This window comes from Balaenoptera ricei, chromosome 11, assembly GCF_028023285.1.
Source record: "Balaenoptera ricei isolate mBalRic1 chromosome 11, mBalRic1.hap2, whole genome shotgun sequence".
In the NCBI taxonomy this organism is placed as follows: Eukaryota; Metazoa; Chordata; class Mammalia; order Artiodactyla; family Balaenopteridae; genus Balaenoptera; species Balaenoptera ricei.
The window spans coordinates 45,008,729-45,032,581 of NC_082649.1; the positions used below are offsets into that span (position 1 = coordinate 45,008,729).

Genomic DNA, 23,853 nt, shown 5'->3' on the forward strand with positions numbered 1-23,853 from the left:
AGGTTGACCAGTGTATTGATTGATTATTCTTTTATCTGTGATAAATGCAGCAACTATAGAACACTTTTATTTGTTCAAAATAACTAGTGCTACTGATACACAAAAACTTCAGCTTCCCCAAATACTACTTCAGAATGAATATATCAGATTCAATTTTCATTAAAAGATAGGTATTCTTTCACACTGCAAGAAAAAAAACAAGTCAAGCTGCAGATTGGTTTTATATTTTTATATGTCTCTTCATAAAAAGCAATTACAATCTGAGGACATTCATGATAGTTTTGATGCCAGCCCAAGTTCACCTTATTTAAATCTATTCTTTCATGGGAAACATTAATTCTCACTGATAACTGGCAAAAGCCTCTTGATTTGTCAGACTAATTTGCTATCATTAGGTTCACTGTGAGATAGAAGATTTTCTTTTTGTGCCATCTTTTTCTTTATCAGCTTTTTGAAAATTCAGCAGACAACCAAGTTTTTCTCACGTTCCCAAAGACCGTCAGCATCTGGAAATCCTCCCCTTCCTGTTCACTCCACATCAGCCCAGACTTTCTCTGTTCATTAGATGACTGCAGTGTGGGACAGATTTTCACCTGTCAGTTCATTTTGTTTTCAGAGAAACAGATACCCCAGTGATACAGTAACGAGAGCACTTTAGCAAGTTACCAGTAACTATTTCAAAGGTTTTAAAAAGGAGGGGAAAAATTAACAATATTTTACATTAAAGTAGTTCCCTTTAAGTTGGGATGTCAGGTCCTGAGGCCACTTCCCCATCCCAGGATCTCCAGAGGAGACCCCAGCCCTGGAGCCCTGGACACGGTGGAGCCCATCAGCGAGTTCTTCCCAAGCACTGCGCTGCCAGCGTCTGAGGCACCCAGACAGCACAGGACTGCGGCCACAATGGGGAGGGGCTCTTCTGATAGTGTTAGTTTTACTTTATTTTGAAGAAGTACATGAGTGCTGTCAACTCTGGGCAGATAAAAAGGAAACCATTTAGTCTGGTTTTATTTAATTATATCGCCTTATGTAGCCTATTCTGTACGCTATCAATTCGAGAGGCAGACTGAAAGAGGAAAAGGAATCCTGAGGACTCTGAGACACGGCAGCCACGCCACAGCCAAAAATGAGCCACGACATAGGAAAGCTATTACTGCACAAATGCACAACGTCCCGGGGTCTTAGTATTTCTTCAGCATCCACGGTTCATTAGAAATTAGTAGTTAAGTTATTTAAAAGAATTAAAGGCCTCAAGGTGAAAGAATATAATGTCAATTTTGAAGGTTTTTAGAATTGAGAAAGTATTTAACATATCACTTGTGGCTGATTTTCAGGCCTACTTAATTATTCAAAATGACTAATTATGGTTAGGTAAAATACAGAATTGCAAATTAAAAATTCAAATGTGTAACAAAGATCTCTCTTCAGTTCTTGTTTTAAAAAAAAAGGACAAAACTAAGTACATAAAATTATATTACAAATATCAGGGGAACTGCAACCATCATCAGCTTTTTTTTAATATAGAAAAATAACAAACTTTCACCCACACACATTTACTTCATGTGAAATAGAACTACAACATTTTATATAACGTGGTTTTTCTGCTACTAAAGACTATTTGATGCAAAATATATTTTGTGCAAAAATTAAAGGGACTGTATTTCCAGAGAGTAGAAAAGGGAATCACTAGCGGGTACCCATTGTTAGGAACAGAGTTTTTCCCCAACACCTATCCCACTGCCAGCAATGGGAGTGGTGACAACTGGTGACATAAAAATAAACATATTACTTTGAAATAGATAATGCCAGATTATTTCAATATTATGAAAAGCAAATCTTCACTCCTGACCACTTAAAAGACATGCCCTACAAAATTCTATTATGTTTTCAACATTAATCTGGACAGGGGATGAGGGTGGTGCAGATGGAAGACTTAAAAAAAAAAAAGAACGAGAGAGAGAGAAAACATACAAAAGGAATATATAAAACATTATGCATTTAGTAGAAATAATGAAAAATGACTTTGTGACACATTTTCCAAGAAAAGTTATTTTTACATATATTTAAATCCTGTAAAAACCAGGTATTGCAAGGGGTTAAAAACAAGTCATTGATGAATGATAACCAGTTTTACCAGAGTTCATGCAATTAATTATCTGAGTTGGAAAGCTACTGTCCCAAGTCACAAAATGTATGCTCTGCCACATGATTACATGTTAAAATCACTTATTAAAAGAAATTATTTTGTATTTGGTGCTGACAGAGCTCTTGAGAAAGTGCTATACAAACTGAAGTTTACAGAAATTTTTAAATGATAATCTCAAAATACCATACAAAAAATGTGTAAACAAAAAGATGCTTTAGAGTTGCAGGGCATTATAAAATCCATAATGTGGTTTAAGACAAAAGATCACCTCTTGTGTATTTAAAAAAATTGTTAGCATAATCCTAAAAGTTCAGAATCGCGTTGTCAACAGCAAAAGGCACTGGGTACAGGGCGGCCACGCTGCACAGGGTGGGGGTCCTGCAGCCGCCAGCTCGAGCCCACCACGCATGTGCAGGGACACGAAAAGATTCCGCACGCAACCAGTGCTACCTGGGAGGGGCTCTAGCACTAAGACACTCTTTCATCTACCCTGTCAGAGAGGAAAACTGCTTTTAAAAGAGATTATCAACAGTATAAATTCTGGTAAAGCACTGAAAATTAGGTATGGTATTTTTGGCACAAAAGCATTTTTTAAATCTGAGCTCATTTTGCAAAATATCTGTCTAGAATTTCTCATTTGAAAATAGAAACTTATAACATACACATAAATGTGTAAATGGTTTCATGAATGAATGAGTTAGAGTCTATGTTTCCTTAAACACTGCACACACCTTCTGTTTACTCCAGAACCAGGGATCTGCGTGCACACGTACCTCCACATTCCACATCTACAGATATTGCACAAGTAACATTGCCAAAGTACACACTAATGCAGTCTGGCAAGATTAGGGTTCGCCTTTCAATATTATTCTTTTCAGTATTCAGATTCAATACTACTTCCTAGAAAAGCCAGATGACCAATTTCAGAGAAAGAACGGTTGGCTACCTTTCCTTGACCCATAATATTAAAATCTGTACCGGTATATTTAGGCATTTCATTTACGTTTTCCAGCATTTCAAATTCAGCAAAACCTGTTTTTGATGTTTCTTATAGCATTCCTTCAAAAACAGGAGAAGCTTCGTCTAATGTAAAAAAATTAAAATAAGTCCAGAGGGCAGTAATTTTTCCACCAGAGATCTTGCTTCATTCTGAAAAGCACTGCAGAACAGTGCTATCTGTTTAAGTCTGTCAGCTTTCAGAGAGCCATTAGGTGCAAAGTCTGCGAAAAAATTGTGTAACATACCGTGACAGCTGGATGTATCTTACTGCACAATATAATTCATTTCTTGCTCCCTGAAGCGTTTTAGGGTATGCTACAGCTGCTAAAAGGATTTCGGTTTTTCTTGGTCCTCTGTCTGTTGGGCCTGAGGTTGATGACATCTCCACCATTAAGGGTACTTGAATTCTGACCCAAGTGACTCCCAGCAGACGTGCTAAAGACACCTGGATAAGTTGAGGGAAAACACAGAGGTTAACACTTACGGACCTCAGGGTCACCTACTGCAGACTGTGCACCCAGCTTCTTAGTAAATCAGCAACATATGCAAGTATTTACAATTTTAAGCTTTTGTTTTCATTTCATTTAATAGCCAATACACAGGGTTCAAAGTTCAAAGGGAACCAAAGGGGTCACAGTGAAGTCTCTCACTCACCCCAGCCCCTCGCCTAAGGCACACGTGTTTAGAGTTCCCACGCATCCCTGCAGTGATGTTGTACACACATGTAGGCTGAAGTGCACATATGGTCTTCTTTCCTCCCTTTGTGTGCTTCTCTACACACTCTTTTCACTAACAATCATTTTTGAAATTTGGAATCTGTAAATATGATAATTTTAATAACTTCACTTACTAATTTTACATCATAGAACTTCCTCAACAGTACCTGCCTGTAGTTAACAACAGAATTTGTGATATGTCATGTTGATAAAGATACTGCATATGTAAGAGCCAGTAGTGATGTCAGATGTTCTTATCCAGGCTAAAACAACAGCAAAATGGTCTGCAGATACTCAAAGTGGTGAGCAGACAAAAGGGATGAACTAAAGAAAAACTTTCAACTGTTAGAGTTTTCATTTTGAACAATGTTGGTTCTAAAATGTAATCTCCAGTTTATGGGCTATTTATCGTCCACGATACACAAGACTCTGGGCCAGAGACACTATGAGCGACACAAAGACTACTAAGACTGATTCCTGCCCCCAAGAAGCTTACAATCTGATGAGTGAGGTGAGGCACTACAAACAGGCAGTGATGCTACAGGACACTCTATGTTAAGTGTCACAAAAGAGACAAGATCCCACAGATGGTATAGGAAGGGTCAACCACATCTAATTCATAAGAAAGGACAAACTACATGGAGGGACTGGACCCCTGGCAATGCCCTGCACTCAGGTCTCTGTTCATTTAAGAGAAGTGAAGGCTGTGCTTCAGCCAGACAGATAGCCAAGAGCTTTCTCCATAGACCTTGAGGGATGCACAGTTCTCAACAGAAGGTGGGAAGGGGAGGCCATTCTTAATGGAAGAGCCAAAATGAGCAAAGGGATAAGTAAGACAGCCCTAGGCAGGCTCAAGAAACAGCGGGCCCTGTGGTGGAACCGTAAACAGGGTACATTACAAAAGTGGGGCACAAGGCCGCACAGGAAGGATGGACCAAACTGTCTTTAAATGCTGGGATGAAGAGAGCCTGCACTGAATGTGTTCCACAACCAGAATCTATCAAAGGGCTTTAATCAGCAGACTGGAAGGAGACCAGACCAGACAGCGGCTTATCACAACTGCCCTGTCGTTTCTCAGAGCATGTGAGGTGTCTGACAGTAGGAACATACGCAATAAAAAGGGCAAAGTAAGAAAAGTTTAAAACAGGCCAAGAAAATGCTGTGTGTGTGTGTGTGTGTGTGTGTGTGTGTGTGTGTGTTTGTGTGTGTAGTGAGGAGTGGGATGCAGGCAGGAGGTCCTTAGGACAAAGGACCGGCGCCCATCCTCCCAGAAGCCATGGCCAAAAGTAAGACACGGACAGGTGCTTCCTGTTCTCCAGGAAATACTAAACTCTGCTGGCATCTCACGTTAAAAATCAGGATGGGTGCTCAGCAAGGTGGCAGGAAAGGGGAAAGGTGTGGAGATGGTGCAAGTGTCAAGTCAGAGAAACAAGTGTTCAAAAAGGACAGACCTTTAGAAAATTCATCAGTTAAAAAATCTTTTAACTCAATATACCTTTTAATGAGAGCTGATACTACTAAATTTAATAATCACTCATCTCATGATTTCCAGTCACATTTCTTAAAGAAATGAGCATACTGTATTTAAAAAAAACCCAGTAAATATGATAATAATGAATGGAAAATAAATTTACCAGGTAAACATGGGGCTAAAACTTCCTGGGTACTTACCAATTTTGTTACTACTTGAATGCATTGATTCAGGATCCTCAGCTATTTGTTGTTTAAGCTTCTGAAGATATTTTTCAGCCAAATATTTAAAAACTGGAATGAAAACAAAACCAAAAACCTTGCCAGGTTAGTATAATTATGCACATAAAACCTGTTCTTTCACATCACTTACTATAATATTTATACTTACAAAACAAATTTAAAATTAGAAGTATACAATCTAGTTGAAAAAATTCAACTTCTAAAAATTATCTGAGTAATACCTAATTACAATGGTAATACTAATAAATATATAGCGGCATTTTATTAGTCAAGAAATAAAATATTACTTGTAGACTAATATTCAGCAACACTAAACTGACTCAGTCTTAAAAAGACTCTTTCTCTAGCTGAAAAGCACTATTCAGGGGACACTGGAGCAACAGCTGAGCTGCAATCTAATAAAATGAGCAGCAATTCCGGAATGAGAAGAATAACCACCATCTTTCTCTAATCTCACTTTCTTAAACTAGGAAACACTATTAAACAAGTTAAGGTCACTGTAGCTACCCAGAGGGGTGTCCACCGCTGTGGGGTTCTAACGCAGCAATTTCAGAAGGTACGCTTGAAAAGCACACACACATACACGCACACACATAGCCAGTTGTATTTTTAAAGATTAAAAAACAAAACAAAAGCCCACCAGAGTTTTGCTGTAGAGTAACAGTTGTTCAAAGACATTAGTAAATAATCAAGGACTCAAACTCAGAGCAGCATCAGCCTTTAAACTTTACTTAATGATACATGGCAAAGAGAAAATTCTATTCTCGTTACAAATACGATTTCTAAACAACAAAAAGAAAAGGCATAAGAAGAATAAACAAACTTCCTGCTGTTAACTGTTAAGAGGGCACTTTACCTTCCGTCACGTTGAGATCCTCCTTCACTGAAGTCCTGTAGAATCTCAGCTTCAACTTTTTTGCCAGTGCCTCAGCTTCCTCACTACACATCAATTTGAAAAAAATGCATGTAAAGGTACTTTCTGAGAGCTTGTTTTATTATATTTACTGCATACAGCCTGAGGACGGCGGTCAGCCCTTCCAGAACCGTTGAGAGCTACACTCAGTGCTTGAGCAGGGTTTTCAGTCGTCACTGCTCTTGGGGGGGTAAACACCAGCCATCTCACTGTAACTGCAAGACACTTTTCTGTAAAGTCACTTACTCTAGCCTTAAAATGACTAAATGTCACTTTTCTTTATATAATACTTTAATTTTCTCTCTTCGGTTATTAAAAACACTTGAATTTAATTACACTCTGAAAGTCTTATACTGCATTACCTATTTTACTCTTATTGGCTACAAAACTACTTTGCTGCCAAAGCCGAAGTCAGTATATTGATGTGTCTAGAACAGTGGACTCCTAATTTTAGTTTCATTATGACTCCCAATTCTCTAAAATATTTCCCAATGATTCTACCACATGCCTCCCCCCCCACTGTAATCAAGTTGGCCTGTGTCATCAATGACATACATAAGTGATGGCGTGTGACTTTGAGACTCCTATAAGAGGCACTGAGGTTTCCGCCTTGCCCCCTCTGGGATCACGTGCCTGGGGAAGCGGCTGCCACACGCTGAGGACACTCGCAGCCCGAAGGAGAGGCCACCTGCCCATGGCCAAGCGAGGGCGCCATCCCAGAAGCAGACCCCCCCCAGCCCCAGTCAAAAGCCTTCCTGTGGGGCTTCCCTGGTGGCGCAGTGGTTGAGAATCTGCCTGCTAATGCAGGGCACACGGGTTCGAGCCCTGGTCTGGGAAGATCCCACATGCCGCGGAGCAGCTGGTTCCTTGAGCCACAATTACTGAGCCTGCGCGTCTGGAGCCTGTGCTCCGCAACAAGAGAGGCCGCGAGAGTGAGAGGCCCGCGCACCGCGATGAAGAGTGGCCCGCGCTTGCCACAACTAGAGAAAGCCCTCGCACAGAAACGAAGACCCAACACAGCCATAAATAAATAAATAATGTGAGAAAAAAAAAAAAAAAAAAAAAAAAGCCTTCCTGTGACCACAGGCCCCGGCAACATATTGACAGCAACCTCATGAAAACCCAGAACCAAGCCACCCAACTAAGCCACTCCCAAATTCCTGACCCACAAAAACTGTGACATAATAAATGTCTGTTGTTTTAAACTACTAAGTTTTGGGCTAATATGTTATATGGCAACAGACAACTAATACAAGAACTTATAAAAAAATAAGGTTAAAAACCAAGTAAGTATTTTCAAAGCCAGCAAAACGTTAATAATGTAGTAAACAAATACTTATACAGAGAAATTATCTGGATGCCAAACTCTGTTCACAAATATGAGCATAATGGTTATGGGTATATAAAACAATATGAAACTGAACTGCTTACCTATTTAAACTCATCAACATACTTATGCTAGACATTAAAACATCTAGGGATGTCTTCCTTTTTAAATTTACTCATTTATTTATTTTTGGCTGCGTTGGGTCTTTGTTGCTGCACGCGAGCTTTCTCTAGTTGAGGTGAGCGGGGGCTACTCTTCGTTGCGGTGCGTGGGCTTCTCATTGAGGTGGCTTCTCTTTGCTGCAGAGCATGGGCTCTAGACATGCGGGCTTCAGTAGTTGTGGCTCGTGGGCCCTAGAGTGCAGGCTCAGTAGTTGTGGCGCATGGGCTTAGTTGCTCCGCAGCATGTGGGATCTTCCCGGACCAGGGATTGAATCCATGTCCCCTGCACTGGCAGGTGGATTCTTAACCACTGCGCCACCAGGGAAGTTCCGGGATGTTTCTCTTAACATTCTTACTCTGTCTAGATTTGACTTCGCATGAGGAGTTGGATTTGAGCTGCAAGGACCTGGAATTCTAAAAGGGCTTTCAAAATGTACTCCTTTAATTTTCTTTACTTCTGATTCAGTGTGAACGTTTTTTAACCCAAACCAATCACACAATAGCTCACAGAAATTTTTAAGTATAAGGCAGTCTTTTTTAAAACTTTCCTAAATTTTTTAAGTGTATGCAAAAACTAAAATAGGTTTTAGCTTTACAGAATTACAGCCACCCCGTCAACAGTAGCCACCTTACTTCTTTATACAAGAGTCATCAAGGAGATCGATCTTGTTTTGTACAAGTACAGTTGGTATATCTCCAACTTCAGCCACCACCTTCTCTCTCCAACTGGAAATCGCTTCAAAAGATTCCCTGTCTGTGGTGGAAAATACAAGCACACAAGCCTGGGCTCCTGTAAGTTCACAAAATAAAAATGTTATTTACATTAATGAAACAATCCTATGCAGGGTGAAGGAAACTTTTATGTATTCAAAACAATTTTTATGTAAATAAATGTTGAACTCATCTTTGTAGCACTTTTTTTTTTTAATTTAATTTATTTTATTTTTGGATGTGTTGGGTGTTCATTGCTGCGCGGGCTTTTCTCTAGTTGCAGTGTGCGGGGGCTACTGTTCATTGTGGTGCACGGACTTCTCATTTCAGTGGCTTCTCTTGTTGCAGAGCATGGGCTCTAGGCTTAGTAGTTGTGGCACGTGGGCTCAGTAGCCATGGCTGGCGGGCTCTAGAGCTCAGGCTCAGTAGTTGTGGCACAGGGGCTTAGTTGCTCTGTGGCATGTGGGATCTTCCCAGACCAGGACTCGAACCCGTGTCTCCTGCATTGGCAGGTGGATTCTTAACCACTGTGCCACCAGGGAAGCCCTATTTTTTAACATATAAACTCTATTTTCTAATTCAAAGAACCAATTTTTACCAAGAACAGTGGTTCTCAAATTTGTGCAAGTGCCAAAGTACCCTCAAAATTATACACATTCCTTGTGGAACACCACAAAATACTGATATATTTAATAACACTGTAAAAGCCAGAGAGAACAGTAAACTAGGCATGAATGACAGAGTTGCTGAGTTCTTCTCGTTAATATCTGTCACCTGCTTCTTAATTTCTTTTGGCACAGATTTAAGAAAAGTCTATGAGAAAAAAAATCATAATTTTCTCATTCTATTTACTTTTTAAAAAAAATCTATATTATTTTATTTTAGTAGCAGAATACCAGCAATGCTAAAGAATGTAATTTAGGAACCAGTGCCAAGAGTAAAATATTTATATATAGTAGAGAGGAAAAGAGTTTAATTTAGTTTTTCATTCTCTTTAACTGCATAATTCCCATACCATACTCACTGACAATATTTTAACTATCAACTATCACATTAGGTTGATAATATCTCATTTTAAAAATAAGCATCAACCTTCTGTAAGAGGGTTTTTACCAATGATTTGCTGTTGAATCAGGCAGCATAGTGACAAAAACAGGTGAGAAGAGAAAATCATCCTGGAGTCAAGAGGGTTCCTCACTGCTACTCCTTCCTTACAGATACCCCAGGTGTAAGAGTTTCCTAGTAAGACTCAAGACACACATACCTGGGCTACCTAAGACACTCTAGGGCCAAAAACGGTTTGTTTATCACCTGAGGGAATATGGCAGAAACCCAAAGAACAATTACTGAAGGAAAAAACCAGCAGTTCACTATGACTGTAAAAGCAGAGGCTTCTCTCCTCTAGAGCAGGCTTTGGACCAAAGAATAAATTAATTATGCAAAACTGAGGGGTGGGGGACAGGCAGATTGACAGACACAGCCTGAGACTTGCTCAGAATTGAAGGAGAAGTAAAACTGAAGAGATCACACTAGCATACTGGACAACAAATTTATATTTACTTGAACTCTAACATTTACTTAAACTACAAATAAAACATTACTTAATCATACTTTAAGAAACTGTTTTGTGGGCACCTCCCTGGCGGTCCAGTGGTTAAGACTCCGCCTTCCAATGCAGGGGGTGTGGATTCGATCCCTGGTCGGGGAGCTAAGTAATCCCACATACCTCGGGGCCAAAAAACCAAAAACATAAAACAGAAGCACTATTGTAACAAATTCAATAAAGGCTTTAAAACACGGTCCACATCAAAACAAACAAAAATCTTAAAAAAAAAACAAAAACTTTTTTGTTATAAAATTGTTAGCTTTAAACCTAGAATTTTATATCAGTCAAGTGTCATTTAAATTTGAGGGTCCAATAAGGTATTTCCAAGTATACAAGGTCTCAGACACACAAAAAAACACTTATTAGAGAAGATGTTAAAAAAAACAAAACAAAAACAACTAACAAACAACAAAAAAAACTAAGCAGATGGTGCCAGACATATGGGCAGTAAGAATGATTAACTAAGAGAAGTACAATTTTGTTTGAAAAATCAAGGATCAAAGGATAAAAGAAAAAGTCTGTCCACAAAACCCAAAATTATTTAGTGGGGGACTGGGTGGAGAGACCACACTGGGTGGGATGGGCCGTAGTGCCCTCTGAGGAGGAGGAGGAGGGACCTGGATTCAGTTAAGCCACCAGGGAGGCGAGCATGGTGCCCCCTCCCCAGAGGTGCCCTGTGTGTTCCCCGCCCCGACCCTCCAGCATGGGCTGCAGGGGGCGCTCTGCTCTTCTGCCAGGGGTGGTCTAGCACACCCCCTAAGGGGACTGGATGCCTGGGGAGGGGTGAGGGGGGATAAAAACCTCAGCTTCCCTGGGGTGGGGTCACCCTGAGGCGTGTCTCCCCACCCGCAGTAGTAACTGGCTCATTACTGCACTCTTTATGCACGGTTCTCCCTTCTTTCCCTGGCCTCTCACTTCTACATCCCACACCCACCCAGCTGCGTGTGTGTGCGTGTGGGGGAGGTGTAAAATGACCCTAAAAAAATAATAAAATAAATTAAAATGACCCCACACTGCTCTCCCTTCTTTTTCTTCCTTGGACCTCTAGCTCTGTGTTAGTACCAGCCATCTTTGGGAAAGTTGTTTTAATTTCTCTGTTGTTAATATTGAAAGGCAGCTAGTGTTTTCTACCCATATATTTTACAAAGACCTTCATTTTCCTACTATTCAATCTTCCTTCAATACTACCTACCCTAAAAATTGCACCATTGGAAAAGTTTCTTCATTATCATAGATAACAGTAAGTCACCCATAAATGGATCACTTCTAACAGTTAATAAACTACCTCACTAGTCCATGCATCAGAAATACAGAGCTCTGAATAAATTTTTGGTGTCAATGATAAGATCACCAATAGCAAGTATTTATTCCTCCTTAATAAGATCATTCCCAAAAAGTCACTATATTTTAATGCAATTCAGAAAATACTCTCTAAGACACATAATGTGCAGAGAGTAATTCTATCCTCAAATCACTGACAGATCCTACAAGATCGTCTGTAGGCTGGTCCTGAGTGTGGCTGACAGCAGCATCAGTGTCACCTGGGAGGCTGTAGAAATGCAGACTCTCAGAGCCACCCACAGATCTACAGAATTCAGTTTGCATTTTAATGAGCTCCCCAGGGGATTCCTGTGCATAGCCAAGTTTAAGAAACACTGCTCTAGCGTACACTGGCAAAGGCTTTAAAAATACTATTATAGATACTACTCAGGATTTAAAATGCTGTTCCTTATTCTTTTTGACATTCTATACAGTCTAAAGCACATAAATTATTCAATGAACCAATCTGTCACAGATTCCATGCTCACATAATTTCAAAACAAACCTCAGACTTGCATAGTCTAATTCTGTTGTTCCTTAATTCTTGCATTTATAATTATAACTTATAACTAGCTTCTTGTCCAGAGCTATTTCATTTCCAACAATTTATATTCATTTATATTTGTGAAAAAAAATTATTTTTTAAGAAAATAAGGGTTTCCTTCTACTTATGTGCATGATCTCAAATAATAGGTCTCAAGTCTATAACCTAATTTACATATACTTAGAAGCATTTTTTTTCTGAGAACCAAGTCACAGTAAAAAACTGTAATAAAAATCTACTTCATGTTGTATGTAACTTTCTGTACTAAGTACAGTTTCTGCTGCCTAGGATGGACTTTCTTAAGGGTTTAACAGGAGTCATCTGGGCTCCCAAAGGCTTCCTAATATGATCTGTGCTCTGTTCTAACCTACTAATAAGGGGATCATGTTTCCACATGTCTCACTGTACAATGAAGCCAGCATTCTAAGAACATAATGATGCCTTGGAGCAATGGTCTTGCTATAATAGGTCTTTTAAATGAATTACAATAAATTTTTTCTTTTTTAAATATATTTTTTATGCATCTTGAATAACACATTTTTAGGACATAAGTCAGTAGGTCATAATTTTATAAGGCATAGTGTTTCTATCACTAAATCTCTATCTCAACTCATTCTGCCCACCTTACCTTTTCTTCCTACTCTTTATTTAATTATATCGTCATCTGAATCTATACTACTAGCAGATATTACCTGGTGCCTAGCCGCCATCCAGTGCCCCGTCCCCAAGAACACCTCTCCCCCTCTGTACGGTAGCCTATGGTTTAGGCAGCTAAACTTCCCTCTGCCTTGGGGGAGCCCCAAGTGCGCCAAGCCCATTAGGGCAATCACCTTCCTCTGACTACTCACTGTAATCTGATCAAAGGTGGTCTAATCAGATAAAAGCTCTGGACTTCTGGTCTACTGTTGTGGGAAGTAACCCTCGGTCCCCAAGAATGTGAACAAAAAGCACTGCCGATGGTAGCAAACTTGCAGACAAGAGGAAAATCGGCATGAGGACGAACCCCACACGGGGAGGCAGGCAGCCAGGAGAATCAGCAAGGTTAGAGTCCCAACAAACCACAAATGAAAGCTACTCCCAGTAACAAGTCAACAGACGCTAAATAAGTCGGTTTGAAATTGCTTTTCTGCTGTCAGCAACCAAAAGCACTCTGATAGAACCTCAAAAAAAAAAAGCATATTAAGTCCAATATGCCATTTCTCAAATTCATGTAACATTGCCACTGTTTGTTCGTTAATTCAAATAGGGATGTGAGGGAAAAAGCTGAAGCTGAAGACCTGTCTAAGTATCCACCCTCTTTGCCATTTTAACATAGTTGGCTAAAAAACGTTACATTTTAAGAAAAACTTTTAACAGATCTATTTATACACTTAAGATTGCTTTAAGTTAAAATGTTAAACACAGGGAACTCAATGCTGTTTAAAGCCTTTTAGTCCAAATGAAACAAAGTGAAAAGAAATTTGAACATCACCCATATAAATTAAGATGTAAATACTAACAATTATGGGCTCTCTTTTTAGTTTCTGGCAAAGAATGTTTTTTGTAAACATATGAAAGAGAAACGGTATGATTCATGGACATCTAACAAGTTAAAACAAGAAGTCTGCAACAAATTGGATGAGTCAAGTTAAAAAAATTAGAAGATAATAATGTTGAACAAAGTCTTATGGCAGTGGGTATTAAAATATGTTTAGCTACCTGGTCTTTTTCTTTAAATTAGGGACCCAAATGAGCTACTTAACTGTACAGTTCCAACATTTTCTCCTTTTTATTCATATACGAATCAAATCATTTTGACATTTGACCAGTTTTGTCTTTTTTTAAGTTAAACTTTATTTTGAGATAATTGTAGACTCACACAGTTTTGTCCTTTTAAGTTAGAGAGACATAATGATAATATTTTCTCCAAAAAGAACCATATTAGTTAAAAAGTAATACTGCCACATCACATTGTCAAAAGCTTAAAAAGAAATAACCCAACCTATTTTTTTCCACACAAAAAGAACATATATTTTATGCTGAGAATTTAGAGAAGAAAGCTAGGTAGGTAAAAAGAGGCATTTCCCCCAGTTTATTTAAGTCTTAGATCCTATCATTGTAGCTCTTCCCTTTCACATGTATGTCATACTTCCCTGAACTCGTATAGCCTAGAGAAGGCTTTACCCACATTAAATATCATAACAAAATGCCATCTTGTCTGCCAGGGCTTTACTTTTTCTTATGTTAGTTTCCACTCAGACTATGTAGTCATTTCCCTGTAGTCAGAGGTAACTTTTCACAACTTCTGACTTATTAGGTCTGGGAATGCCTATATGAGTCATGTAATTCTAAGGCAGAGATAAACAGTCTATAGCACAGAGTATTATTTACCACCCAACAAGATCTTTAGAAGAATAATAGCCTGGGGTTTTAAAAAATACTTTGGAATTAATTTAAATATTCTTAAAGAGAAATCCTTCTATGGGAAACAAGAAAAGCAAAGTTCTTTGTTCAGCTAAAAGAACATGTCAAAACAAACTAAAGACACCCATGATTTACCTCGATAGTAGGCCTTTGTTATTGCATCAAACTCCTCTTGACCTGCTGTATCCCATAACATGAGCCTGACGTCTTCATCATTAACTCTGAAACAAGAGATGAATGTATTTCATATGCAAAGGAAATGTCTGTATTTTATTTTTCAAATCTGGAGGTATTAAAATTACATTGTTGGGCTTCCCTGGTGGTGCAGTGATTAAGAATCCACTTGCCTATGCAGGGGACACGGGTTCGAGTCCTGATCCGGGAAGATCCCACATGCCGCAGAACAACTAAGCCCGTGTGCCACAACTACTGAGACTGCGCTCTAGAGCCTGTGAGCCACAACTACTGAGCCCATGTGCCACAACTACTGAAGCCCGTGCACCTAGAGTCCGTGCTCTGCAACAGGAGAAGTGACCGCAATGAGAAGCCCGCGCACCGCAACAAAGAGTAGCCCCTGCTCGCCACAACTAGAGAAAACCCGTGTACAGCAACAAAGACCCAACGCAGCCAAAAATAAAACAAACAAATAAATAAATAAATAAATTTATTTATTTATTTTTAAAAAACAACTACATTGCTGGTTTCACTCTGAAAAAGTCTGAGTGCTTTTAAATGCTGATACCATTACCAACAGTGCGAGTAAAGGGTGAAAGACACTCCCCTAAAGCTGTAATTTTACACGATTTGGATTCATCTGTCATGTTTTTTCCTTCAACCACAGTCACAGATAGTGGTGGCTCTAAGACTAGCATCCGAGGGGCCCACGCCTGAGGATTCAACCAACTGAAGATAGAAAATATTTGGGAAAAAAATTCTAGAAAGTTCCAAAAAGCAGAACTTGAATTTACTGTGTGCCTGGCAACTATTTACACAGTATTTACATTATATTAGATAGTATAAGTAATCTGGAGATGACTGAAAGTCTATGGGAGCACGTGTGTAGGTTAAATGCAAATACTATGCCATTTTATACAAGGGACTGAGTGCCTGTGGGATCCTGGACACCCAGGGTCAGCTGTCCTGGGAAAGGGTTCCCCTTAGGTCAGTGCTTGCCCTCCTCCTGCTACCTTATTCTAATGGGGGTAGAATAGTAAGAAAGTAAAGAAGCAGCTTACCACTTGGTTGTCCTTTAACCCCCAAATTAACTCTGTTCTGTCACACCTGTTGCCTTATTCGCAGCCAGTGGTTCTGTTCTACAGAGTCACTGCCAACAATGAATTAGCAAATCCTGAACCATTCCTCTGAGGGAAAATAGCAGGCGGGCGAGGTGCTTGTGAGCCCCTGGTTACAATTTCATCAACTGATCAATATATAACCTTGTTTTTTGCATTGTTCTGTTTAAACACACCTTATTTAATATACACTGTTGATTCACTAACATTGAACCCATGGCCAACAGTACTATAACTGGTGCCTGAACGAAGCTTATCTAATACATGTGTTTTCTCCATAAGGCACGTCACAGCTCACCAGAGGGCACTTCAGCTCTAGGCTTGGGGCCATTTTAAACAGCGAAACTACCAACAAAAAGCACAAAAATGTGGCACAAAAACAGAACATGAAAAGGCCACTCATGTACGGTATGAGAGATGAAACAAAAACGCAGAGGGTCGCCTTGTTCAACCTCAGCCGGACGTGTCTGTATAAATGACTCAAATTTTTTGCTGCTCTGTGCATGGCCACAAATGACCACCAGAGTACTGGGAGTACTGAGTCTGGGGTTACAAATAAATTTTAGCATGCAGTGAATTTGCAAATATGAAATCCACAAATAATGAGAAGTAACTGCACACTTAAACTATAAATATGGAATCTATGAATAATAAGGGTCAACTGTATACTTAAAATATTAATTTGGTCCAGATAGCAAGTGCAAAAAATAAACATCATCAAGATTTAAAATGAATCCCCTTAAAATATCTAAGAAAGGAAGCAAATAGAGAAGTATTTTTAAAAAGAGGGTAACAGAATACAGATTATAAATTCAACAATCTTTAAAACAATGAACACAATTATCTTTGATGCTAGTGTCTGGGATAGTTAAATCAGACTTGTTTAATGTTTCTTATTTCTTTGTGATACATTTGAGCTTGTCTCCTACAATTTAAAACATCCTTAAAAGTTCTCAGGACTAATGACAAAAAGTGTTACTTTGATGTGTTTTAGAATTCAATTGGATTTCCTTTTCCCAGGAGTATTTAATCCTCTCAAATCTTTCTCTTATTTCTTTAAAGTAAAAACAAATTATTAATTCTCTAACTTCTATATGCCCAGTTTTAAAAAGAGAAGAGACATTTTACACAAACAGATCCCATAATATAAGAGATGAAAATTATTCTGCGAGACAGGTAACTTTCCTTCCAAATAAAATAGTGGACAGAAATCTCAGTAGAATCAAGCGTCAGTTTGTGTTTAAGAAGTACCCAGGGTGCCACCAATAAATATAAAACAGATGTAAGATAGAAAAAGAGAGAAGGGAGAAGTGTAGGAAAAAAAGAATAAAAAATGAGAGAGGAAGGGAAGAGATGGGGGAGGGGGAAAAAAGAAGGCAAAGACACACAAAGGAGTGAATAACTGAAAACCCGCTGCCACTAGACGCCTAGCCTTGGATTGTATTGTACTCAGTTACTATTATTCTGAGCAAACCCTTGGACACAGGTCACAAATCAAAACCGAGAGGATAAAACAGCCAAGTACATACTGTATCTGTCGCTCCAAAAAATCAACTCCGATGGTTTTCTTGTAGTCTTTTGTAAAAATGCCTTTGCAATACCGCTGAATCATACTTGATTTTCCAACTGCGCCATTCCCTACAACCACCATCTTTATGGCCACTTCCATATCTTCCTCCAACATTTTTGGAGTTGAAAAGGTTTCTGTGCCAAATTTAACTCCAGGTGATCCGATCTTCTCTCTCAAATCTGTGGTTTAAAATGAAATTATTTTTTCATGACATAAAAACTATATAAAATAAAATAAGCTATAATTGTTTTATCAAGAAATAATCATAATGAATTGCAAGAATTTTTTTCCGTGATGAAGGCCCTCTCCCCACCCTGTTCAGATAATGTAAATTCTTTGAAAAGAGAGACAATAATACCATTCACTTTTGCATCCTTAACAACAGCAGAATGTATGACTTCCAGGTACCAATAAATGCCTAGATTACATAGTTCCGCCTTTCACTGAGGCTAGAGTATGGGCATTAAGAGTCGAGGCCTGACTTACTAGTTGCTATTTACTACTGGTTCTGTGCTCTTAGTGAAGTTATTGCTTAACCTCTTGAAGCTTCAGTTTCCTGAGGATATTTACCTCACAGGATTGTTGATCAGTGATAGATACAAAGCACTTAGCACAGTGAAAGTTAAGCGTTCAAAAAAATGGTAGTTTCCTATACCATAATAAATCCTCCATGGATAGTTACCACCAAATGGGCAACAAATACAAAATCTAAGGAAACTGCTCTTCATCCTCACAGGTAATAATTAATGTCCCTAGAACAGCACCCTAAGGAAGGGTTTTGTATAATGCTATGCAACCACGTGATAGCATCGGGCTCTTAGTTACAGTGCTTTAGTGTTTAGATTACAATGGATCCTCTACACATCATCTTATACCATGCATTGTTTTCATTAGTTTCAGACTAGTTACAGTTACTCATATAATGAAAGTAACAGAATGTGTACTGTCTGCATTTTAGACTGAAAAGAACAGAAAGCCAACTTCTTCATATTTCTTCTTAAAATTACTAGTTAAGTTCCTGCCTACTTAGCTATTATATTCCAGCTACCTTAACCAAAAATCCATTTATACAACCACTACACAAAACATGTCTGAAATGTGAAGAACATTCCTTTCTTTGCCCCTAATGGAGTCTCAGTAATTGTCCCTAATGCTTCACAAACTTGCACAATTATAAGAAGCATCTAGGAGCACTTGTTAAAGTACAGGTTTTAGGTCTCCACTTCAGACATAATTAAATGATTAAAACAACAAAAAGTATTGGAACAAGAGAAAGAAGATGACAGAAGCAAAAATATGGGTAAATATAGCAGACTTCTCTTAAATGTTCTACGTTACATTTGACAGTTGAAAGAAAAATTATAATACTGTTCAATACGGTTTTCAATATACGTAGAAAAAACATTTAAGACAAGTAATTATATGTGGAAGAGGGGACTTCCCTGGTGGTCTAGTGGTTAAGACTCTGTGCTCCCAATGCAGGGGGCCCAGGTTCTATCCCTGGTCAGGGAACTAGATCCTGCATGCCACGAGCCCGCATGCTGCAACTAAAAAAAGATCCTGCATGCTGCAACAAAGATCCCACATGCTGCAACTAAGACCTGGCACAGCCAAAAAAAAAAAAAAAAAATTATACATGGAAGAGGACAAAAGGGAAGTAAGGTTTCTTTACTTCACTTGAACTGGTAAAATGTTGACACCAACAGACTGTGATAATTACCTATGCAGCTAAACAAGTTACACAAAGAGATACTCAAAAACACTATAAAACACAATAAAACAAAACGAAATTCTAAAAACAGAAAACTATCAGAATCCAATCAACATTTATAGAGCTGTCCACGCAACAACAGCAGAATATACTTCAAGCACCCACTGAACATATACCAAGATAGAACATATTCTAGACCATCAAACAACCCTCAACAAAAGCAAAATAAAGGGACCACAATGAAATCAAACTAGAAATCAGTAATGGAAAGATAACAGGAAAATCTCCAAACATTTGGAAATTAAAAACACAGATTTCTCAACAACCCATGGGCCAAAGAAGACACTCAAGAGAAATTTTAAAAATAAGTGAATTGAATTAAAATGAAAATATAATATGTCAAAATTTATGGGACACAGCTAACATACTGCTGAGAGGGAAAATTTACGGCACTAAATGCTTACCTTAGAAAAGAAGAAAAGTCTCAAATCAATAATCTAAGCCCCCACCTCAAAAAACTAGAAAAAGAATCGCAAAATAAACCCAAAGCAAGCAAAAGGATGGGAATAATAAAGAGCAGAAATCAATGAAATTGATATAACCATTAGGAAAATTGAATTTATAACTTTAAAAACTCAAAAAGAACTCTCCAGGCTCAGGTGATTTCACTGGAGAATTCTAACAAACTTTTCAAGAATGATACATACTCTCCCCCAGAATACAGAAGAGGAGAAAACACTCCCTAACTTATTTTATAAAGCCAGCATTATCTTGATACCAGCACCACACCAAGACAGTACAAAAAAGAAAACTAGACAAATAACCCCTCATGAACACAAATGCAAAAATCCTCAACAAAATATTAGTAAATCGCATCCAGCAATATATAAAAAGAATAACCGGGACCAAATGGGCTTTATTTGGGAATGCAAGGCTGGTTCAATACTCAAAAATCAATCAGTGTAATCCACCATATTAACAGGGTAAAGAAGAAAAACCACATCAACATCCATTTGTGAAAAAAACTCTCAGCAAACTAGAAACAGAAGAGGACTTCTTCAACCTGATAAAGGGCATCTATTAAAAAAAAAAAAATCTACAGCTAACATCACACTTAATTCTGAAAGACAGATTGAATTCCCCCTTAGACTGAGAACAAGGTAAGGATGTCCACTCTCATTACTCCTGTTTATCATTAGGCCTAGCCAGAGAAACGGGCAACTAAAATACATAAAACGCTTATAGATTAGGGAAAAAACTATCTCTATTCACAGATGACATGATTGTCTATCTAGAAAATTCCAAGGACTCAAACAAACAATCCTGCAACTAATAAGTGAGTTTAGCAAGGACACAGGATACAAGAGCAACACACAACACTCAACTGTATTTCTAATATCCTAACAATGTACAATTTGAAGCCAAAAATTTTTTAAATGATATTTACAATAGTTTCCTCCCAAAATGAAATACTTTGCAATAAATCTAACAAAACATGTATAGGATCTGTATACTGAAAACTACAAAACACTAATGAAACAAAGAAATAAATGGAAAGATATATCATGTTCATAGATTGAAAGATTCAACAAAGTAAAAATAGCAATTCTCCCCAAATTGATCTACGGTTTGATATAATTCCAAAGTACCAGCAGAATATTTCGTAGTTAGAGACAAGCTGATTCTAAACTTCTTATGGAAAGGCAAATGAACTAGCATAGCTAAAACAATTTTGAAAAAGAATAAAGTTGGAGAAGATCATGCTACCCAATTTTAAGACACTATAAAACTACATCCATCAAGAAAGTTTGATACTGGCAAAGAGAAAGATACAGAAATCAATGGAACACAACAGAGGGCCAAAACAGAGCCACACAAATACAGCCAATTGATTTTTGACAAAGATGCAAAACTATTAAATGGAGAAAAGACAGTCTTTTCAACAAATGGTGATGGAACAACTGGACATTCATATGCAAAAAAGTAAACCTTCCCCTAAATCTTACACCTTATATAAATAATTTTAAATAGATTATAGATCTAAATATAAAACTATAATATCTAGAAGATGAAAATCTTCTTGACCTGGGATTAGGCAAAGTTCTTAGACATGCTACCAAAAGATGTACAAAAGGAAATATGGATAAATTAGATTTCATCAAAATTAAAAACATTAGCTCTGTGAAAGACACTGTTAAAACAATGAAAAGAAGCTATAGACTGCAAGAAACTTTTGCAAAACATATCTAACAACTTGCATCCAGAACATATAGAGAACCCTCAAAACTCAACAAAGAAACTACTGAATTTAAAAATAGGCAAAAGTCTTGGCCAGATACTCACCCAAGATTATATATGCCAATTAAGTACATGAAAAGATATTCAACATCTTTAGCCATTAGTTAAAGACACATTAAGACCACGGGATACCACTACATGCCTATTAGAATGGCTAAATTAAAAAATCCGACAATACAAAGTGCTAAGAGAGGAGGTGGAGCAACTGGAACTCTCACATGTTGCTGGTGAGAATGCAAAATGATAGACCCACTCTGGAAATCAGTGTGACGGTGTCTTACAAAGTTAAACATACTTTATATGATCATGTAATCCCAATCTTAGCAGTACCCTAGAGAAATGAAAACTTATGTTCACACAAAAACCTGTATAGCAATGTTTATAGTAGCTATAGTCATAATCACCAAAAACTGGAAGCGATCCAAATGTCCTTCATTGGGAGCACATCCATCTAATAGAATACTACTCAGCAATAAAAAAGAATAAACTGTTGATACATCCGACAACTCGAAGGAATCTCAAAGGCATTATGCTGAGTGAAAGAAGGCTACATGTTGCATGATTCCATTTCTATGACATTCTGGAAAAGATCAGTAATTGCTAGGGGTTGGGGTAAGGGAGAGGATAGCATGAATGTTTTGGAGGTGACAGAACTGTTCTAAATTCTGTTATGGTGGTTACATATATCTAAAATTCACAGAACTGCACACCCCCCAACAAAGTCAATTTTACCATATAATAATTTTTAAAATAATAAAATGTAAAGAAAAGTAAGTGGAATCAGATTTTAACACAGGCAGTCTGACTCCTGTGATTATCAGCCACTACTCTACAGCCTTAAAGAACAATACCAAAACAATTAAATTCTTAGAAAGTAAGCATAATTCTGAGTACAATACTTTAAAAGCTTGACAGTAACACTTTACATGTGTTCTTTTTCCAAGTTTAATGTTAAAGATTTTGCCAACCAACAGCCGTCCAATACATTAGAAAAGTAAAGGATGAGTTAACTCACTGATCAAAAGGGTGGCTTTTTCATCACAGCCTGTACTTCAGCACAGGTATGATTATAAAAACACTGAAAAACTTCTCAAGTTCAATGAAGTTACCTAGAAGATGTAAGGAGTTACATAAAACCTGGAGAAGTAGACAGCCCTTTTCTGACTGTACTGCCACTGGGATCCCCGAGTGAAGTGACTCTGCGGTAGCCAGTGTCAAGGAGACCGCGTAGTCAGGCTTATTCATATTCGAGCAGAACCCGAGCAACACCGGGGCTGGGTGGGGCCGCAGCAGAGAAGGGGCCCGCCGCCTAGGACGGGGTCTGGAAGCCAGGGTGGGGCTTGGGCCCTTTCCCCGCCAGCCCCAACCCACACCTAATGCCCCGTCCCCACCGCCCCGCTGCATCTCCCCGCCCGAGGGCCACCCCAGGGAGGCGGGGGCGCGGGGAGGGGGAGGGGGCGCCGGGGGTTGCGCCCACCGCCTGCCGCGGGTACCCGGGCCCCGCACTCGAAGTGCGCGCGCGGCGGCCGGGCCGGGGAGGGGCGCCTGGCCTGGATGCCCCCGCCGAGACCCTGTCCGGCCCCCGGTGGGCACATCCCGGGCCGCGGGGACGGGCGGGTCCTCCGCAGCCAGACCCGGTCGAGGGCGATGAGTGCGGCCAGCCGCCCCGGGCGCGAGCCGCTACTCACCGTCCCCGCGCCGCCCGCCGCCCGCCGCCCGGCGCGACCGCTCCTCCTGGTCGCGGTGTAACCGCCGTCTCCGCCGCCCGGTGCGCCAGCCCCCCGGCAGGGCCTCCGGCCGGCTCGCGCCCTCTTTTGCTCTTTTAAGAATGACTGTGATTTTTTTTTCAGGAACTTTATTGGCAGAAGGAATCGGAACCAGCAGATCGCTGCGGCCCCGCTGCGGAGGGTAGGGCGCGGGAGACTCGCCTCCCCTCAGCTGCGGACGCCGGGCACTCTGAGCATGCGCCGGACTTTCAGTGCGCACGCGCGCGCCGCCGGCCTCGCCCCGCTGCCCCGCCCCCGAGCTGGCTGAGGCTGAGGGGCGCGGCGTTCCCTGTGAGGCAGCTGGGGGCTGGTGGGGTTCCAGGAGGTGGCGGGAGAGGACGCTGCCGAGGAAGGGCCGCAAACGCTTCGCTTACCCAGTGGTCAGCTTTCAGAGTCCTCACGGGACGTGCCCGCCCTGGATGCACACCTTATAGCCTTGACCGGAGGACATCCAAGTGGCGGAGTGAGCAAAACTGGAGCAAAGTCGAAAACGCACTCGGTCCGTACTCTGTGACTGGACCAAGTGCAAGTCTGCGATGCTTAATAATTCAGAGAACCAAACAGAAATCCAAAAGTTGGCCCCCAAAGCAACCTAAACTTTGCTAAAGTTGTTTTAATACTGTAAAATAGAATAAAAAAAAAAAAAAGGAAAATACCAAG

At 39.6% G+C, this 23,853-nt stretch overlaps 1 protein-coding gene across 3 annotated transcripts; it reads right to left on the bottom strand.

The window, feature by feature from the left end:
• Positions 1 to 214: 214 nt before the first annotated feature.
• On the bottom strand, positions 215 to 23,361 carry RAB23 (RAB23, member RAS oncogene family). Of its 3 annotated transcripts, XR_009505764.1 has the most exons (8): positions 23,116 to 23,361; positions 17,378 to 17,597; positions 14,692 to 14,777; positions 8,606 to 8,762; positions 6,428 to 6,510; positions 5,530 to 5,622; positions 3,388 to 3,587; positions 215 to 1,929 (listed from the first exon to the last, which is right to left on the bottom strand). XR_009505764.1 is itself a non-coding variant. In XM_059939033.1 (7 exons), exons 2-7 carry the CDS (start codon positions 17,530 to 17,532, stop codon positions 3,448 to 3,450), a joined length of 714 nt encoding a protein of 237 aa, XP_059795016.1. In that variant the 5' UTR covers positions 17,533 to 17,597; positions 23,116 to 23,361; the 3' UTR covers positions 215 to 3,447. The 3 variants fall into 3 exon arrangements, 2 of the variants coding, with proteins under 2 accessions (XP_059795016.1, XP_059795017.1); XM_059939033.1 differs by having other exon boundaries at positions 215 to 3,587; XM_059939034.1 differs by lacking the exon at positions 23,116 to 23,361 and adding an exon at positions 22,443 to 22,517 and having other exon boundaries at positions 215 to 3,587.
• Positions 23,362 to 23,853: the final 492 nt, after the last annotated feature.